Source organism: Sprattus sprattus, assembly GCF_963457725.1.
Source record: "Sprattus sprattus genome assembly, chromosome: 2".
Taxonomy (NCBI): Eukaryota; Metazoa; Chordata; class Actinopteri; order Clupeiformes; family Clupeidae; genus Sprattus; species Sprattus sprattus.
The window spans coordinates 31,251,632-31,273,330 of record NC_137921.1 but is presented as its reverse complement, the minus strand read 5'-3'; the positions used below and the strand labels follow the sequence as shown (position 1 = coordinate 31,273,330).

At 45.3% G+C, this 21,699-nt stretch overlaps 1 protein-coding gene across 1 annotated transcript in view; it reads right to left on the bottom strand.

Annotated features, from left to right (window-relative positions):
* Positions 1-260: 260 nt before the first annotated feature.
* The window catches only part of atp10a (ATPase phospholipid transporting 10A), a gene marked incomplete at both ends in the record, with an annotated part of 39,567 nt that continues 18,128 nt past the window's right edge, over positions 261-21,699 (bottom strand). The window contains 11 exons of the mRNA XM_080859565.1: positions 261-1,071; positions 1,674-1,861; positions 4,399-4,503; positions 4,737-4,817; positions 5,541-5,741; positions 6,581-6,706; positions 8,069-8,145; positions 11,257-11,647; positions 12,762-12,946; positions 13,105-13,231; positions 14,357-14,460. Of these exons, the coding sequence (XP_080715691.1) occupies positions 261-1,071; positions 1,674-1,861; positions 4,399-4,503; positions 4,737-4,817; positions 5,541-5,741; positions 6,581-6,706; positions 8,069-8,145; positions 11,257-11,647; positions 12,762-12,946; positions 13,105-13,231; positions 14,357-14,460 (2,396 nt within the window). The remainder of the gene's footprint in view (positions 1,072-1,673; positions 1,862-4,398; positions 4,504-4,736; positions 4,818-5,540; positions 5,742-6,580; positions 6,707-8,068; positions 8,146-11,256; positions 11,648-12,761; positions 12,947-13,104; positions 13,232-14,356; positions 14,461-21,699) is intronic.

Genomic DNA, 21,699 nt, shown 5'->3' with positions numbered 1-21,699 from the left:
AAACACAACACAAACAAATACATACAAATGGAAACCCTCCAGTTACAGAAGCATAACCTAAATCTCACAAAATATCTCCTAACTTGGTTTCAGTTTGTACACCTATAAAACGGATATATATATGTATATATATATATGTAGATAGTACCCATCTATAACTTTTATAAAATAATTCTCCTGAAAAATAGAATAAAAATTTCGGAAAACTAACGTGCAAAACGGAATCTGCATAACATGGGGGGAAAAAAGTGTAGTATGCATCAGAGTAGCGTTGTTTTGAGGGCGTGCTCTTTCTCACAGTCTGAGCTCTGGGCGTGGTGAGCCCCGCCCTCTTGGGGGAGGAACCTGTGCATGGGGCTGGCCTCACCCTCAAAGTCCCGCCGGTGGGCACCGCTGGCCGTGCCCTCTGGCTGAGGTGGCAGCACCAGCAGTGGGGTGGAGGTCATCCAACCCAGCGGCCTGAAGTCCGCCAGCTGCTCCACCTCCTCGAAGGCGGGGGGGTCTGGCGGCTCCCTGGGCCTGGTGGGCTCTTTGGTGTAAGGCAGGGTGTTGGTGTTGGTGTCAGTCGGGGGGCACAGAGAATCCCCTTTGCTGCCTGGGTGGCAGAAGGAGGAGAGGGAGGAGGAGGAGAGGAGTGGAGAGCCTGAGGCCTGCTGGTGTGGCTGCTGCTCCCCCCGGTGGTCCTGCTGTTGGACACCCGCGCAGGAGCTCTGCTTGACCGTTTGCTTGGAGCTCTGGCAGCTGTTCCACGTCTCCTGGCCGTTAGAGCTCACAGCGCTGCCTAGTGCCTCCGCTTTCTTGCAGGACGAAGAAGCGGAGGAGGAAGATGAAGAGGAGGAGGAGGAGGCGGTGGAGTGGGGTTGCTGTGACCTCGGCCCACAGACTTTGGGGAACGAGGCAGAGAAGGGGAAGAAGGAGGGCCGGGGCCCGAACAGCGAGCCCAGAGAGCCCACCTTCATCCAGTTCAGACTGAGCAGGTTCCTCCGGACCTCCGTCGGGAGCGTGTCCAACTGCCTTCCCACCTGGACGGGGCTGGGGAACAGCGAACCCTGACAAGCCCTGTAGAAGTATCTGTGGAACACACACACACACACACACATACATACACACGTCAGGAAACATAAACACAGCATTGCTCTGCTACACTAAACACACACAAGTTCCCAGGAATAAACACTCTGAGGCCCTGTGTTATCACTGGCTTGTTATGAATCAAGGACTTCACAGGGTGACCTCTGCTGAACGGGAATGCGTTGCCAAGACTCCCTGTGTGCTACTCCCTAAGTTAGAGTGCTCAGAGGACAGAGTAGTATCTGCAAGAACACATCACAGTACTGCACTGCACTGCACGCATAAAACAAAACGTCTTTCAACTGGGTGTTCAGAGATCCACACTGATTGTTTATTAAAACATACAAGTACCCAGAGGACTGTATGTATCAGATGACAAATCTCTGGAGAAAAAAAACGTTCAAGATGACTTCAAATGAAGGAATATAAAATAATGACCCCCCTCCCCCCCTTCCCCAAAACACATTCAAATCACGAAAGACAGAGATGAACAGTTTATGAATATGTACTGATATTGGTGGGTCCAAGGTAAGAGAGCGGTGAGACTGGAATGAACAGATTGCGTACTTAATGAACGTGTAATGATCCTGAGGTCAGCATACCTGGGCAGGAGAGCGGTGAACGGCGTTATGATACACAGCAGGTAGAAGAGAGGATCTCCCAGCAGCCTCTGCATGGTCCAGTAGGGGTTGGAGGGGGCGTAGCAGGTTGGGCAGGAGGCGTTGTAGCACAGGGCCACCGTGAAGAAGAGGGACACGCTGAACATGATGGAGGCCCAGTTCATCCACGTCTGGGGGGGTGGGATGGGATGGTATGGGAGAGAGGGGCACGCAATCGCCATGGAAGCACAGAGGGTAGAATGGACATTCATATTCAGTCACAACCATAATCACATCCTGATTGATGGTAAGTTATGAGTTGATAAACCAACTCAGTTAGGTCCCAGTGATGTAACAGTATCAGGAGACCATTAGCTTTGAAAACTGATTGTAAGCTTTTGATATGATGTGTTGTGTTGCAATGACCACTCAAGTACACTGGAACCAGAGTTGTCCACATCTTGCATCTAGTGTGCATGCTCCAAACGACTCCAATGAGACGTTCTTAAAATTGTGAAAATTGTGAAATTCGGCGTCCCTTGCAATAACGGCGCATCAGTGTTCAGTGTGTGTCCAGTGTCAGCCCCAGCCAGATGCAGCTTTGGGGGCCTCTTACTCTGACCTGGAGTATTTCACCTGGTGAGGGAGCACCCTAACGCTCTCTCTCTCTCTCTCTCTCTCTCTCTCTCTCTCTCTCTCTCACTCTCTGTCTACAAAGGGGGGCTGCTGTGGCCAAGAGGCAGCTGGCGTAAAGGACATTTTTCATGTGCGAAACCTGACAGGCGAAATTTACAGCCCCGTCGTCATGGAAAGAGCACTAATCCAGTCGGATCCAGCCTCATAACCAGGACCATCTGAGCAGGTCCCAGGGAGCCGTACACACGCTTACCTGTGGTGTGTGTGTGTGTGTGTGTGTGAGAGAGTGAGTGAGTGAGAGAGAGATTTGGGGTGCAGACAAGCCAACAGTTATTCCACGGCCTCTCCATCCGTGTCGGACGGGCATGTGAAATACCGCTGCGGGAGCGTAGGGGTAAAGTAACGCACGCTGTTGCAGTGCTGAGCGTCAACGCTGATATATCGCCTCTGATGCCACGGAGTCCTCTGGTTCGAACTAATCAGCCAGGCCTAATGTATATACAGCCGCGGAAAAAATTAAGAGACCACTTCAAAATTATCAGTTTCTCTGGTTTTACTATTTATTGGTATGTGTTAAAGTAAAATGTACATTTTAGTTTTATTCTATAACCTACTGGCAACATTCCTACCAAATTTCAAATAAAAATATTGTCATTTAGATCATTTATTTGCAGAAAAATGACAATTGGTCAAAATAGCAAAAAAGATGCAGTGTCTTCAGATCTCGAATAATGCAAAGAAAACAAGCTCATATTCATTCTTCCGGGACAACGTTGTACTTTGCCTGGCTGAGGTTTGTAAAAGACCATAAGGATTGAACCAAAGCCGACTGGAGGGTCTCCTAGTTCGTCTTCTCTGATGAGTCCAATTTCACAGTAGGTGCAAGACTCTGTTGCTTGTAGGCCTCTCCAGGTCTCCGTCTAACCATCAGACGACCATGTGTTGGGCAAAGCTGAAAATTGGACTCATCAGAGAAGACGAACTAGGAGACCTTCCAGTCCGCTTTGGTTCAATCCTTATGGTCTTTTACAAACCTCAGCCAGGCAAAGTACAACGTTGTCCCGGAAGAAAAACTTGCTTCCTTTTGCTCTGACAATGTTCCCCAACTCTGAGAAGTGTTTTTTCCAGCAGGGCAATGCTCCATGCCACACAGCCAGGCCAGTAAAGGTGTGGATGGAGTATCACCAGATCAGGACCCTGTCATGGCCAGCCCAATTTCGAGACCTGAATCCCATAAAAAAAACTCTGAAATGTGATCAAGAGGAAGATGGATGGTCACAAGCCATGAAAAGAAGCCGAGCTGCTTGAATTCTTGCGCCAGGAGTAGCATAAAGTCACCCAACGGCAATGTGAAAGACTGGTGGAGAGCATGCCAAGACACATGAAAGTTGTGATTTTAAATCAAGGTTATTCCACCAAATATTGATTTCTGAACTCTTCCTAAGTTAAAGCATTAGTATTGTGTAGTTTAAAAATGAATATGAGCTTGTTTTCTTTGCATTATTCGAGATCTGAAGACACTGCATCTTTTGTGCTATTTTGACCAATTGTCATTTTTCTGCAAATAAATGATCTAAATGACAATATTTTTATTTGAAATTTGGTAGGAATGTTGCCAGTAGGTTATAGAATAAAACTAAAATGTACATTGTACTTTAACACATACCAATAAATAGTAAAACCAGAGAAACTAATAATTTTGAAGTGGTCTCTTAATTTTTTCCGCGGCTGTATATCCGTGGGTTTCTCACACTCTTCCGCACGACAAGCCGGGATCCAGGAGCCCCATTATTGAGTAACTTTACTCTGAATGTGATAGTGGGATAGACACCTCTACTTCAACCGTACAAATCCTATAAGATGACTTCAGGTGCTGGGATATCAGTGTGGTCAGACAAGTTGTGACAATGGAGAGCAAAGTTTTAACACCAGCTCTGAAAATTCAGAGGCCATGAAAGCTTCAGTTCAGGTTATGGAGTATTGGGGAGCAGTGCCATCATTAATTATGCTAATACATTCACCTAAGAACGTTTGATATTTTGTTATATCTTCACTGAAATCATTTTTGACACGCCGGAGATTGATGTCTTACCCATGTCTTGGTCTCAATGCCCAGGTGGAGTAGGATGGTGAACAAGGCTAGTGTGGTGATGGGAGTCCCCCACGTGAACAAGTCCACATTTGAGTCAGCATACGCCTATGAGCGCACAGGGCAATGTTAAAGGGTTCAAAGGTCGTGACTGGCCTGCTAGATCATTATTAACATTTCAATGAGAACATTTGGTCCCACTTCATATATACATACACATTCAATATAAAAGTGCTTATTAACTATTACTTATTAACTACAAAGCAACTAAAACACTTTGCTATAAAGTGACGCACACACATAATAAGTATCAAATAAAGTCAGGAAGAACGTAAACTCACAAAATAGGGAATGAAGAAGCAGACTAGGCTTTGATAAAAGGCATCAATCATGTTCATCCAGAACATATATGGCTTATATTCCTGTCAAAAGAGAGAATACATGGTCATCCATTTTATAAGCTCTGCTCTTTTTTTAGTGGAGGGTACTTGCATGTCCTTCTAATGGAGCTGTATAAGGTTATGGTTTGTGACGAGCCAACAGCAAGGGCATTCTACCTTTATGAATCACTATTGGCCAATTCTAACACTACTAGAGTGATCCAGGAGTGTAATAGAATAGTTTTCTCTGAAGATTTAAAAAAGTATTTCGCCATGCTAGCTCTGTATCACTAGTCCAGAGAGATCTGCTGATTATATTAGGCCCAGAATTATAGAATTTTCCAGGCAACATTCTTCTCTTCAGGCTCCCTTGGTATATCCACACACACAGACACACACAAACACATGCACACTCATACACACTAATGCGCACACACAAACAAACACATGTGCACTCACACACACAAACACATGTGCACGCACACACACAAACACTCACAAGCATACACACAAACACATGTGCATGCACACACACAAACACTCATAAGCACACACACACACAAACACACACAAGCATACACACAAACACGTGAGCGCGCGCACACACAAACACACGAGCGCACACATACAAACATACGAGTGCGTGCGCAGAGACAGACAGACACAGACACAGACACAGACACACACACACACACACACACACACACACACACACACACACACACACACACACTTTAAGTGAAAAAAGGCATAATTCTGAGGCACCTCTGAGTTCTGGCCGCTCATATAGAGCTGAGGTAGTTCTTGGAGGGTCTCAGCTGACACGTCTTTGTCCAGGGTGCCGGTGATGAGCTGAGGGAAGGCGGAGAACATCAGGTTGAAGAAGATCAGGTACCACTGATCGATCATGGCCGACCCAGAGAATCCACAGTAGAACTGGAACCAGAAGATGAGAGCCACAAACATCTGGAGGAGAAAGGGAGAGCGAGGGATTGAGGGAGAGAGAGAGAGACAGAGAGAGAGATAAAGGGCACAAGAAGAAAAGTACAGGTGAGCAAATTAATAAATGAAGATGGATCTTCTTTACCCATGGGGATAGTCTCCAGACCACACAAGAATAGATCTTCATTAATAAACGCGCGGGTTGGGAGAACGGGCCACTTAGGCATTTCCACAAAGAAAACGGCTGACATCAAAGAAAAAAAAAAACACAAAACACTCAACCTGTATAAACAATGCAGGCTTTCCACAGACTGAAATGGGGCTAAAATGGCTTCCTCAGCAGAAACGGCTGACACTGCATTCGGCAACCAGCCATGCAAATGTGACGACACGTATTTTGTGTAGGTATACACGTCTGTGAGGCACGCTTGGATAGAAATGGCTGACAATGGGGAAATGAAAACATGAGGGGAGCATGCAGAGCACACTGCCCGTGTTCCACTGACATGAACACATGTACATGTACCATGTCCTCTGGCACAGGAATGCTGATTTCACTGAATATTCCACACACACTTTACATAAATATATATACTAAAGAACTGCGCAGGAAGTTGAGGAGCATCCATCAGTCACAGTCTAAGATGAAAATATGAAAAATAGTACGATATAAGTATGTGTGTGTGTGTGTGTGTGTGTGTGTGTGTGTGTGTGTTTGCGTTTGCCTGTGTTTGTGTGTGTTTGTTTGTGTGTGTAAATATAACTATAATATGAGTATATTGTGGATACAGTCACAATTGGACATGACTAATGTAAATGGTCTCCTGTGCTGTACCACTTGCATGGCTTCACAGCAGACTCACCGCGTTCTTGTAGAAGAAGTAGAGGATCATGTTGGCCAGCCGGGAGTAGCACCAGTGGCCATGGACCAGCAGCAGCTTCTGCAGGTACTGGAACCGGGGGAGCGCAAAGTCACTGGCCATTACTGCCTGCAGGGGCGGGAGGGGAGAGGAGGGAAGTGGAGCGGAGCGGTATGGAGGAAAAAAGGGGACAAAAGGACAAAAGAGACCTTCATCCAAACTTTCCCGAAAAAGCATGCCTCAGCACTTTCATCACAGTCCATCATAAAACAGTGCCTTCCGAACCACTTAGCGCACATTAAAGAATTATGAAGAATTCCACTCCAGGCCGTCCCAAACGCCCCTCCATCATGCAACGTGTTTTTATGAGCCTTCATGACAGCCAGGTGCTGTGGCTCACGTGATGCATCAGCACATGGCATGCCCCCCCCCACACCCCACCCACTTCCTTTCACGCACTTCTGCCAGCCCGTGATTTAATTAGCCACATTCTGACTGGCACCTTGAGCCCCCTGCACAACATGGCACCCGTCACTCACTCACCGCCGTAGGTACCAGCGGCCCTGTCAGACGTACAGTGGCGTAGTAATGGGTGGTGGGTCTGTGCTGCCGAGGCGGTGACACCAGAGGACTGTTAATCACGAGACCAGCGGCCGCCAGAGGAGGGGGAAGCGGAGCGGGAGCTCCTGAAGAGGGACTGGGGTCTCGTTACGTGCAGATTTTTTTTAATTAGCGCTAATTAATCTGCAGAGCACAGCATTTTTTTAAAGGAGACAGACGGTTGAGCTTTTAACGCCGATACCAGCTGCTGCCCAGCACACTAGAGAAAGCTTCCTCGCAGGTTAATTGGAATGCTCAATCATTAATATGCTAGGGTCACCTTTCTGAGGCGCTATGGGGTTGGGGGTTTGAGAGAAGGGTGCAAGGGCGTGGGGCACTAGGGTTCTCAGGGGGGTACAGGGGGGTGGGGGCACTAGGGTTCTCAGGGGGGTACAGGGGGGTGGGGGCACTAGGGTTCTCAGAGGGGTACGGTGGGGGGGGGGGGGGGCACTAAGGTTCTCAGATGGGTACAGGAGCCAGGCTCGGGCAGATACAGACTGACCCACTGGTGCCTCCTCAGACCTCAGATGCTTCACACCTAGAGCCCTCCACTCACCACAAGTCAACCCTGGAGACCTTTTCATTCACCCTGACCCTGTCCAACCTACGCTTTCATTTCACCGATACCCCTGCAGTCTTTCCTTGAGTCCTCTCTCTTCACCCTTCCTCTTGGCCTCTCCCCCTGGGGCCCTTCTCCTCACCATTCTCCCCTTGTATTCCGGCTGACTCCAGCATTCCACTCCTTACCCCCTCCGAGTTCTGCATCAGCATCCATCCATCCCTCCCTCCCTCTACCCCTCTCCACCCGACCCCGCTAGGTTCCTCTGAGAGAGAGAGAGAGAGACTAGTATAGAGAGAGAGAGAGTGAAGCGGAGGTCTGTTTCTCCTTACCTGCATTCCCTCCTGTCCAGAGATGCCTACGCCGACATCAGCAACCTGGATCATGCTGACATCATTAGCCCCATCACCTAGGATTAATGTGCCAATGGGGGTTGGGGGTAAGAAAGAGAGAGAGAGAGAGAGAGAGAAAAAAAAAGAGATTTTTAAAAAGAGAAAGAGGGACAAGCTTTCAATTGACCTCCCCTGCTCTCCACAGTCACTCGTTGTATTTGCAAGCACAGCAGCAAACAAACAAACAACTGACCCCACCCTAAGTGCGTGTGCGTGTGAGACACAGCTGCATCAATGTCACCATTTTTGTCCTAGAAATCACCTGAGAAAGGCACAATGAATAATGTGTGCGACAGACCTTAAATCAGGATGGTGTTATTATTTGTGCGTGCGTGTGTGTGTGTGTGTTTGTGTGTGTGCTCGTCTCAGAGTAGGAGAGAGATGTAGACAGCACGGAGGCATTCCTTGAATGAGCTTGATGCCTTGGAAAACAGAAAAGAGCTCCACTTCATTGCCAGATCTGAGAGAGCGAGAGAGAGGACAAGAGTGCTTTATCTATGACACTCGTGTTTCAGCTGGACAGCAGATGTGAGAGCTTTAGGCACATTCACAAATGGATGTTTCTGTCTGTCTGTCTGTCATACACCTATCCCCCTACTCACATACAATGGAGCAACGAACACATTTCTGTTTGGCAGAGCTGCGGAGGAAGAAATGTGGGAAGCGCGAGTCTGAGGTGATCTGAGGGCACGGTCTGCACCTTGGCAGACACCCTTCAGTGCTGCGTTATCTAGAGAATGTGAGCTGCTCCACCAGACTCTAGAAAGTTCTCTCTCTCTCTCTCTCACACACACACACACACACACACACACACACACACACACACACACACTAGGATGGCATTGGAACTGCTGTCCACAAAGCCAGTGTTGGTTGGAGTTCGACAGCTTTCACAGCAAAAGCTAGTCTGGTAGTGCTCACAAACAGGTGCAGCCCCATTAGACACTGAAGGGAGTGTGTGTGTGTGTGTGTGTGTGTGTGTGTGTGTGTGTGTGTGTGTGTGTGTGTGTGTGTGTGTGTGTGTGTGTGTATGTTTGTTTGTTTCTCTCTCACACATACACACTTGCACACAGACAGAGAGCGAGACCGAGTGTGGGTGTGTGTACATGAAGGTGAGTGTGTCCGAGTGTGTTTGTGAGAGAGTGGGTTGATGAAACGTGTGTGTGAATGCTGCTGGTTTCAGGGTTGGAGAAGAGGTGGAGTGAATGAGTGAAAGCCAACACTGACACACACACACACACATTTACTTTTACATTTAGTCATTTAACAGACACTTTTGTCCAAAGCGATGTACAAGGGAGAAAACAGTCAAGCTAAGAGCAATAAAAACCTGGTGTAACAATAAATAAACACACATACACATACACATACACATACACACACAGGGAAAATTACATCAGCTATTGTAATTAGGGGAGGGTGTGACACATCCAGACTCGCAGTCACATGACGCTCGAGTCAAAATCAAGAGCTGCTCCGGACGGGAAATCAATCAGACCTTGGCATATACCCTAAATATTCCCTTAATATTCCCTATCTGTGTGCAGTTTGCTCTGCAAGCCATCATTAATAATGAATACGCCTCAAATATGCCCGCTAGATGAATTACCGCTGCCTTCAAAAGTACACGCAGTCTGATTTAGATTTTGATTCAGTCTGAGTTTGTGACCGGAGGCTTTTAAAAGCAGCAGCTCTGGGACTATTCAGGAGCTTTTGTCAAGGAACAAATATCAATACACACACACACACACACGCATGCATGCACGCATGCAAGTACACACACATCACATCAAAAAATCAAGTGCAGCCCTTCACTGTGGCAGCAGGACATTGAAAGGCCTTGTTTGAAATTTAAGGAAGGGACAAGATGTAAAAGTTCACCGGTGACCCAGAGTAACCTTCCCTCTGTGTGTGTGTGTGTGTGTGTGTGTGTGTGTGTGTGTGTGTGTGTGTGGGGGGGGGGGGGGGGGGGGGCGGGGGGTGTTTGTGAGAGAGAGATAGAGAAAGGGAGAGAGAGTGTGTGAGTTAAAGAACAAGAACGAGTACATTTGTATGTGTGCGTGTTTGTGTGTGTGTGTGTGTGTGTGTGTGTGTGTGTGTGGGGGTGGGGGGGGTGTGTGCGTGAGAGAGAGAAATAGAGAGAGGGAGAGAGTGTGTGAGTTAGAGAACAAGAGTGCATTTGTGTGTGTGTACTTTCATAATAGTGAGTGAGTGTGTGAGTCAATGTGTGTGTGAGTGAGAGATTGAGTGTCTGAGTGAATGTGAGTGAGTGTGTGTGTGTGTGTGTCAGAGGCAATGAATCTGTTCTGTGAAGGAGGCCATCTGGGTAATTAACTGGAGTGCAGTGTGAGCTTATGACGGGGTGAGGGGCAGGAGTAGGCAGCTATGGCGGCACGAGCGCACGCCTGCAACACCTCTAAAATATTTACAGGGACACAGATTCCGATATTAATCTTCAACGTCCACCCAGTAGGGTTGAGAGGAAGAAGAACACATCTCTCGTGTGTCTCAAATGTTAAGCAGATTGTGTGTGTGTGTGTGTTAGGGGCAGATTAAGGGGACTAGAAGTAAAAAAAAAAAAAATAAAAAAAAAAAGACAAGGATAGATAGAAAGTACGAGCTCAAAAACACATGATCTATTTGAGCTCCAGTTTTCCACTATCACTGTCTTTCTGGAGAGGAGGGAGGGAAAACATCAACTATCCCAAATGGAAGTAAAAATTGATATTAAAATAACATAGACAAAAAACACCTACATACAGACATGGTCAGACAGGGCAGTAAAAAACAAACAAACTAACTTTAGCAACATAACGCCTATGCAACCAACCCATAAACATGACATTATTGATGTCACCCCATGGAGAAAATATGGCTGTATTATTCAGCAAGGATACAATTGCATTGCATTGCTACAATTACATATGCAATATATGTCACAGCAACACAGAAGAAAGACTACGAGCTGTAAACCTGCTCCCGAACTCCTCGTTTTATAATGCAATATTTTATCTCTAAACTCTATTAAAATGCTCTACTGGAGGAATTAACCAAGAGACTGGAGAGACTTTGAGGTGAGGCGGGGTTGGGTTGGGTGGGGGTGGGATTGGGTGGAGGTCGGCCCTTACCTATGGCCAGGGTCATGACCTTGAGCTTGTTGCGCACGAGTTTCACCACCATGCTCTTCTGCAGCGGCGTGGAGCGGCAGCACAGCACCGAGCGGCAGCTGCGTGCCACTGCCAGGAACTTGTCCTCCAGGCTGCGGTCGAGTGCGTAGGCCAGTGTCCGCCCGTCGATCACCAGGCCCAGCCGGTGCACCAGGAACGGCCCCGCGCCACCCGAGGAGGAGGAGGAGGTGGAGGAGGAGGAGTGGGAGGGTGAGCAGGAGAAAGGGGACACGTGGAAGGCGGAGAACTGCTTCTGGTAAGCCTTGGCGGCGCTGTGCTCGGGCGAGGAGCCGCACAGGAACTTGGCCTGGATGTAGTGCAGGCTCTCTTCCAGCAGAGCGGCACAGGCCTCCTGAGGGACGAGGATAAAGGTCACGGAGGGGTGAGAGGTCAGAAGTTATTCACTGCAAAAAAAATGACTGCCAGCACTAACAAACAACATCTGGCAAGCAGATCAACCAACTGTGCCAAAACAAGCTCTGATGCATCTGCAGTGAAATGGTGCAGCCAGTACAAATAATGACGGTGTATCTTACGATGAATACACATTCACGCGGTTTAAAAAACTAGTTGTGAGATGGATAACACAACCCACACATCTGCTGGAGAGGGAGACATGCAGACCTTGAAATGACAAGGGGATTTAGGGAAAACGTGGATTGGACCTTAACACAAAGACTGACATGGAGCATTCGCAAAAATAAAAAAATAAAAAACATTCTATGTTCAAGTGCCATCATCCAAAAAGTGACCCAACTCACATTCTGATGTTTGTTGCTGGGGGCATCAACCGAAAGTCAGGTAAAAGAAAGAAGGGAAGGAGAAATACTCAGAGACAGACACAGGTTCACTTCACACTGTGGGGCAATCACAGGTGTGAGACACTACCACTGCACTATCAAGGTGACTGCTGTGGTGGTCTGGATCTGGACGTCTGGAGTTTCACCGTTGCAAATCTCTACAGGCATACAGATCTGTGACAGTGGCATGTTATGAAGGGTAATTTCACCATTGGAAATCTCTACAGGCACACAGATCTGTGACAGTGGCATGTTATGAAGGGTACTCTCGCCTAGGAAATCCCTACACCTGGGTGACAGTGGCATGTTATGAAGGGTACTCTCACCTAGGAAATCCCTACACCTGGGTGACAGTGGCATGTTATGAAGGGTACTCTCACCTAGGAAATCCCTACACCTGGGTGATAGTGGCATTTTATGAAGGGTACTCTCACCTGGGAAATCTCTACAGGCACACAGATCTGTGACAGTGGCATGTTATGAAGAGTACTATCACCTGGGAAATCTCTACAGGCAAACAGATCTGTGATGGTGGCATGTTATAAAGAGTACTATCACCTGGGAAATCCCTACAGCTGGATGATAGTGGCATCTTATGAAGGGTACTATCACCTGGGAAATCCCTTCAGCTGGGTGATAGTGGCATGTTATGAAGGGTACTGTCACCTGGGAGTCTGCGTTGAGGGTGATGATCTCCTCCTCGGGGTCCAGCAACTTGCAGGCGTAGGCGATGTTGATGGCCGTCTCCTGCTTGTCTCCAGTCAGCACCCAAATCTGCAGGCCGGCCTTCCTAAGAGCGGCGATGGTCTCAGGGACGCCGTCCTGCAGCCGGTCCTCGATCCCTGTCGCTCCTGCACAGGGGGACAAAAACAAAGCCAACCTTTAACTTGGTGGCCCCGCAACCACAAATCACCCAACTCCAACCACTGTAACAAAAAGTTGGGCTTTAATGTGGCCTTGCACTGGACCCATTCCAGAAACGCGTGCTGAAAGGAGTTTGGAGTCTTACCCAAGAGATGCAGGTTGGTCTCCAGTCTGAGGGCCGACTCAAACAGCAGCTGCTCTCTGCCCTGGATGGACGTCTCCGCCTCTAGGTGGCCCCGCAGCCAGCGGGCATACTCCTCCTTACTGAGGACCTGCCAGGCGCACACACACACAGACAAACACACACAGACAGAGACAGACACACACAGACAGACAGACAGACAGACAGACAGAGACACACACAGACAGACAGACAGAGACACACACAGACAGACAGACAGACAGACAGAGACACACAGACAGACAGACAGAGACACACACAGACAGACAGACAGAGACACACACAGACAGAGACACACACAGACACACACACACAGACAGACAGAGACACACACAGACAGACAGACAGAGACACACACAGACAGACAGACACACACACAGACAGACAGACAGAGACACACACAGACAGAGACACACACAGACACACACACACACACACAGACACAGACACAGACACACACAGACACACACAGACACACACAGACACACACCTCAGGGATTTCAGCATCTCTGGTTGAGAGCTCTTCAATGATTCATCTTAATTTAATTTAGGTGTGGTCATATAAGTTCACGTTATTGGTGGCATGACCACATAAGATCTCCAAAATTATGCGTGACATCATTTGACATCATGTTCTACTGTCTCATTTGAAATCTCAAGGAGATACTTGATATTTCAAAAAAGTGAAAAAAAGAGAAACAGCAGAGAAAAACATAAACAGAACAAAACAACAACCGGAACATTCTTGAAATAATTTGCAAATAGAGAAAAAAAACAACAACAACAACAACAACTGGTGCTTGGGAATGTGAAACCTCAGGAAAGTGTCTTGGACACATCATATAGAGGCCCGACTGCTTAGTGGGGAGAGGGGGCAAAAAATACACAACCCAACACGGACATAATTAATTGGAGAAAGAGTGTGAGCATGAATTAGCAGTCAGGGGAAGAGTGACAGCTCGGTGATGAGTCATAGGGAGTGATGCTATGTGGGATCATCTGTGTTGCTTGGAGCAGAAGGACTGCCACAGACATCCACAACAGCCTCGCTAGAACAGGAGGTGTTTTTTCATACATTCTCCAGCTTACTCATATCTTTCACAGGCTGAAATGGCTAGGGGGCGGTGTGTGTTTGTGTGTGCGTGTGCGTGCATGTGTGCCCGTGTGCCCGTGTGTGTGTGGCAGGCTGGTCAGGCAATGTGTTCTGTTTGGGTACCTTTTTGGCGATGCAGAGGGTTCTCAGTCCGTCTGCCGCATATAGGTTCAGATAGCTCTGGGTCTTGTGCAGGATCTTCTTCTGCCGCTTTCCCTTTGGATTATCTGTTTTTTTTTTCCCAAAAAAGAGACAAACATTTGGTTTAGATTTTTGAAAATGATTGATTGTTTTAAAGTTTCATGAGGAAATCATTCAGAGTAGAAAAACTAAATGTTGGTGAAATAAAAAATATAAAAAAAGACACTGCAAAATAAGCCACACACACACACACACACAGTTTTCTGACTCTTCAGGCTTAATCCAGCTGCCTGGCTCTCATCCTCCAAATGCGCTCTCAAAGGCCTGCATTAATTGACGGCTGAGCGGAGTGCTGGGTGCGCTGGAAGACGTTTCGATGCCTTCTGTCTTTTCAGCTTTTCCTTTCCCTGGCAGCATGGAAGGAACAAACAGTTTGAGATGATCCGTTCCCAACATGGCTCAGCGCTGGCCAAGTCACACTCGCAGACAGCCAAGCCTCTCATTTTCACTCCATGATTCATCCACCTCACTCCTTCCATCAACAGGTGCCGAAAAGGATATTTTTTCTCGTGTTAAAAAAAAAAATACATATCCCCCTCAACTCACCCCAACTCAAGGATGTTTCACGACTTCTTGGAAATTGCACTGTTTAACTTGACTAGGTCTCCCCACCACAGCACTTTGACTTCAAAGGCCACAGGAGGGCCGTATTGTTTTTAAGCAGACCTGATCATGGCACTGTTGAAGTCAACGTGTAATAGCCTCCCTGAAGCAAGTTAAAAAAAAGGACCATCGACATTACGGGAAGAAATAAATGGGAAATGACTGCAGTCTTTCCAGGAATGAATTTACACAATCCAGGGAGATAAGGATAATTTGTCCGAGACTTCAATTGATTGATACAATTTCTTGCTTAAACTTTCCAATCTTATCCAATAGAAGCCGATTATTTTAAGCTTGTCGTCTAAACTTCCATCGTCTGAAGTAATACATCTCACTTCAGATCTACAATACATATCTTTCCTAAACTTCCCTCGGGATAAATAAAGTATCCATCAATCCATCTATGAATCTATCTACAGAGTAATTCTAGCAGTGCTTCACTGATATTCTGACCAAGTGCCTTCCTCTGTCTGAGGCATGTAAGTGGGTTGAGTCTCCTGTGCAACCAAGCAGTCATGTTTGTAGCATCTAGTCCTGAAGGGCTCCTGCAGCCCAGGTTACATAATGACCATGCCTGCTGCATCAGTCACCATAGCCATGGCATGAACAGGCCTTTCCACACTCCCGCTCCACTTCCTTTGGATGCCTACGTAGGCTTGAGGGTGAATGGAGCCACTGTGCTAGTCAGGGAGGCTAGCGTGCTAATTGGTTGTCCACACCCCGTGGAGGGAGGCTAGGTAAACGATGGCCTGTGTGTGATGGTGGCCACTGGTGAACGGGAGACACATACACACACACAGACACACACAGACACACACACACACACACACACGGCTTTACAAACTGCTGTGTTGAGAAAAGACCTTGTTAATTTTCTATGGAGAAGAACAAACTATTTAACAAATTAATTCTGAGTAACACCTTCCAGTTGCAAAATTTTGCCAGGTGTGCCATGTATGTACAGTATATGATATGATGTACATGGAAATGATCATCATAATGAAAAGCACCACTGTTCATTATGTTTTAATCCAGAACAGGCACGGCATTTTCCAAATGTGTTGGAAAAACAGACTTCATGTGTAGGACTGATGGGTCATTTTATACCCTCCCCATCCCACCCCACCCACGCCTAAAAGCCTCTTATTTTAGACCCAGCAATGATGTAATTTTGTGCAGTAGATCTTTCCTGCTGCCATTTGTAATTTCAGGCTGCTGAGGTGAAGCTTTCACACAATGATGATTCACCTGGGCTGACGCTCTTCTAAAAAGCGTTGACATTACGCTGTCTTAGAAACCACGAGCAACGCACAGTCGCACACCATCATGAGAGAGTAGCCAGTTACCAAACTCGTGCAAGTGACTGACATTAAACACATGTTCCATTATTTATTTTATTTTATAATTTTAAATTAAACACATGTGCCATTATTTATTTTATTTTATAATTTTAAAACATGCACATTTTGACCCTAATGGACTTCCGTCTGTGAGGTTCTTTTTTGTATTTTTTTAGTTGTCGTCATGGTGCTTCGACCACAAAAAAAGAGGACGGTGCCTAGGTTAGCACTCTGAGACTGCCGGCTAGTGTCTCTATGTACACAGTGTTACAGAAAAGTGCCAGTGTGTCTTTTTGCATGCCTGGAATACTAACGAGGAAGCCTACCTTCACCGTTAGGACACTTTATAACCACTGAACCCTCTACCACCCAGGGGAGCAGGGAAAAATCTGGAGTCATTAAGCATGAGTGGGGAACACAATGTATCACCTGGCCAGAAAAGAAATTAAACAAACAGACTTGAATGAGAACACAGCCCATAAAAGCCTCATTCAAAGGAATTGTTTTTTTCTGCAGACATTATTATATTCTCCGCAACCAAGCCATTCTGAAGACCAGAGGACCCTGGGGAAGCCTTCACTGTCCTCTAAACCTCAATACCTATTGGTGACATCACAGTTTGGCATGTTACATCACAAGAAGTCACCACAAGCATTGCTCACAATGTCTGCCTCTAATGTGGTGCAAAACAGGGCAAAATTATAAATGCCAACTTAAGGTCCAATTGAGGACTGACATTTTAAAGACACGTGTAAGTTAAATTTGGCCTTTGCCCTGAAAGGTGCCGTTTTGGCAATGATGACGTCACTTTTAGGGAATAGCAGAAACAAAAAAAAGTTGTTCCCCGTGTTCCTCCTGTGCATTCAATGCGTTTCATTTCATTGGGCCCAAGTGGCCATCCAGCTCTGAGGAAAGTCAACAGCACCGCAGCAACCACCTGGCTTTCATTTAAACAGTTTCTCCCTTTTGTTGTGTGACAAAGAAAGTAGGAAATAACACCGTTTCATGATAATTTCCAGAAATGGCCCTCTTATATGGGCGCGCGGCCACATGCAGAAGAATGCGTCTGGTCTACAGGAACCTCTCAGCGTGGCAGAAAAAGGCCACATGCTTCTCGGGCCAGAACTAGAACCAGACGTGAGATTGTTAGGGTGTCCTACGCCAGTGTCAGACCAGACACTCATTTCCCCATTCTTAGGCACAATGCATCCTGTCAAAACACACACACAATGCTTGCACCTGTTCTACAGAATTATATACCTATATAATATCAACATATAATATTTCATTTTGGAATAACCATGTAAAAAACTTTTGAAAGGTGTACTTTGAAGGTGATATTGCAGCTTGTGTTATAAAAAAATTAAAAAGGTAGCAGATTTTAAAATCACCACATCAATGACTCATTCTGTGAAAAAAAACAACAAGAAAAAAAAACACGTGTTAATACTGATCAAGATCAGATGCAAAGTAGTGTGTGCATTGCTGCAGAATACTCCAGAACCAGCACCTCCCATCCCCAACATCCCCAGTGGGAAAGGTATTCACTTTCAGACGTGAGCCAAGGGATCAGACATCCCTTCGAGGAACAGAATGTGAACATGGATTTCCACATCGGCTACGAGGTCCAATTATTATATCACGACACAACATGGCACCCTTTTTTTAGGCAAAAAAACAAGCCATAATTGAAAGTAATTAATCACAGGAGACTAGCTGCAAGTATCTTTTCTATTCGTTCAAAAGTGTGAGCACTGTCCTGGCAGCGGGCTGTGGAGATGGTATCTAACGATTTGTGGCCACTTTGGTCGAGGGCCAGCGGCCATCAATCCTTCCCTTCAGCGCAGCCTGCTAGGCTGTCAGGAATCAGATACCACGAGCAGGTCCAGATCACCTGCCGACTGGTAGCACAGATTAACACTACCTACTGTTAGTTCATAAAACTATTGTGTATAGTCTTCAACAGTGATTTCCAATAATGGTTTAAACGAGGATGCAAAACTTGAGCAACTGTGATGCAACTTCAGTGTTGCAGTGTACCAAAGGGCTCTAGTTATCACACTGCAGGCTAAAGCTATTTTAATAACTAGCGCACATTTATTTGGTCATTTCAAAATGTGTGCACAGACCTATGCACCATCGATTTCGGGCAGACACCTTATTTGAGTGTGTCTGATCAAAAAGGTGGCCGTTTTATGGAAATTGTTTTAAGGAAGACACGCGACCACTTCGTTCATTCCTACACAGTTTGACAGCATAATATTGACCACTCAGTCACCATTGACCACTCAGTTACCATTGACCACTCAGTTAGCCTGCTAACCCATGCTCGGTACCCTCCACTACATGACGCATTCCGCACAGCTTTTTTACTAAAATGTTCTGTTTGTTTGTTTTGTATCCTCTGTCTTTCTATTTTTTTGTTTTGTTTGTCTTCGCCCTATGTTCAGTGCCTTGCATAAGTATTCACCCCCTTGGATGTTTTACCCCTTTATTGCTTTTATAAATCAGTCATGGTCAATATAAGTTGGCTTTTTGGACAAAAAAAAATCACAAAATAGCCCTCTTTAATGTCAAAGTGAAAACAGATTTCTACACAGTTATGTAAATTAAATAAAAATATGTAATGAAAATAAGTGATTGCATAAGTATTCACCCCCTTTATATAGACTGACCTAATTCAACAGAGGTCCAGCCAATTGGTGCGAGAAGTCTCACAATTAGTGAAATGGGGATCAGTGTGCAGTGAATGTGTCTCAAGTGATTGTAGTATAACAACACCTGTGTCTGGCAGGTCCATTCACTAGTCAGTATTCAGTAATCAGTATTCACCAGGTGTCGTTATACTACAATCACTTGAGACACATTCACTGCACACCAGAGGAGGTTCTTCCATTGAGGAAACGGAGGAAGAACCTCCCCAAACTTTTTGAGAAATGTATTTTTGTAATTGAACTGACTAAACTCTTTTAAAAATGCAGTTTGATATCAGTATTTAATACTATGCATATTATAATTTGTTTCCCTGAGTTAAAATAACATTAGCATCCCCTATCCTAACAAGAAATTACTTCACGGAGGACGTCCTCCCTTTGGCTCCCATTGAGATCAATGTAATCTGTCTCTGATACTGGCAGCTCGTGGGGCTCATTCACTTACATTACCCAGGGGAGGAAAGACCTCCCTAGTGTCTGAGTCTGCGCCAACATCGCTTAACCAAAAAACAACGTATTTGGCGTTGGAGGGAGGGAATAAGACATTAATACCATTCTGCAGAAGGATATCGATACCAGGTCACCCTTAAAGATTGTTGTAGAAAGATGGCAAATAAAGAGGATGTGCAATGGAAAGATATTGTTCATGTTTTATTGAACAAACCGTTTCATTCATTGAGCTACAGAGAGAAGGTTAGTATCAAAACAACAGGGAAACCTGTTCCAAAAATCCAAGTCACTAAACCGCTGCCGTTAATGCTAACTGGTTTGCGAAATACTTATAGCTCACTGCTGGTACCATAAAAAAAATCGGATGTACTGTTTTGTTTTTAAATCGTTCATACGCCTATTGTTAGTCTGACTGTTCACGTTCAGCTGACATTCTGAATGGAAATGGTTAATGAATGTTACAGAACGCGATCTATTCTAATTAGTAGGGGTGCACGATTCAGAAAATGTCACGATTCGATTCGATACAGATTTTTAGGCTCACGATTCGAAATTCAAAAACGATTCTCGATTCAAAAAAATTGATTCACAGTATGTAAATGTTAGTGCTGTCAAACGATTCAAATATTTAATCGTGATTAATCGCATTTTTGTCATAGTAAACTCAAAATGAATCGCGATATATCGCAAATTAATTAATCGCACATTTTATTTTAATGCTCTTATCATGGAAAAGTGGATTGGCTTGCTTTATGCAGGTTTTATTTTATTGAAAAACAACATTGCCAAACAGGGCGGTACAAAATAAAATTATAAAGTGCACATTTCAGACTCAGCATATAGTGCAGTTAAACCATGGCTTAATATTTTCTTTTTTTCAAGTTTGCTGTGAATATAGAAGTCAGGCCTCTTATTTAAAAAACAATGAACCGTAACAGTTAGGTTACCAATAAAAGGTAAGCCTACTACTTCTGTGCTTTCAGCCAGCTGCCTGTTGACATTTTCAGACAACAGTGAAGCTCGCTTCTTTTGCACATCACAACTTTTAAAGGTAAACTTTCTAATCAGAAGCTTTTTATCAACCATATCGCGCTCACCATCACTCAAACCGTAACGTTAGCCTACTACACAGTTTGCGAAACCAAAAAGAACGTTAATCTTAGGAATTTTTTTTTTTTTTAGGAATGGATTTTTGGAATTCTATGAATCGATTCTGAATCGGAAGCACTTGAATCGCGATACGAATGTGAATTTTCGCACACCCCTACTAATTAGCCTACACATTGACCAACATTCTGAAACATCCATAACAGCCCATGTTGGTCTATAGTTCTGAAATAATGTTCTCTTACTTGTTGCCTTTGTAACTTGTTGTTTAATATTGTGGAAAGGATGTTAGTGAAAGATTCAGAGCATTTTAAATAGCATCACTTTTGGTCTTGTGTCTTAATTTTTCTTTGCAGCTGAAAATAAATAAGTCAAATAATAACCAATAGCTTTAGTAATTGAGGGGGAAAATAGGCCAAACGGTAGGCCCAAAATTTAGAATGTAGTTTTTCAAATCAAGAGTAGGCCTGATTTGACTAATTGGCTTTGCATCCGTTCCTTCTGGCCTTGTCTAGTCCAAAGACATGCTGCCCGCCAGCTTTTTAAGTACAATGGTGCCACACTGGTGGCTTTGTATCAATTGTATCCCTGCCTGCTATTTTGTAGAACTGTAGTCCACAAAAACACCCTGAAACAACTTGTATCTCACATGCTTATGCCACCAACGGAATAAGCAGGCCAATGGCAACCAGGCTCACAGTCCTTCCTCCCTCACTTTAAAAACCACCAGCCGCCACTGCTGCACACTGATCCCCATTTCACTAATTGTGAGACTTCTAGCACCAATTGGCTGGACCTCTGTTGAATTAGGTCAGTCTATTTAAAGGGGGTGAATACTTATGCAATCACTTATTTTCGTTACATATTTTTATTTAATTTACATAACTGTGTAGAAATCGGTTTTCACTTTGACGTTAAAGAGGGCTATTTTGTGATTTTTTTGTCCAAAAAGCCAACTTATATTGACCATGACTGATGTATAAAAGCCATAAGGGGGTGAATACTTATGCAAGGCACTGTAAAGCATCTTTGAGTATCTAGAAAAGCGGTA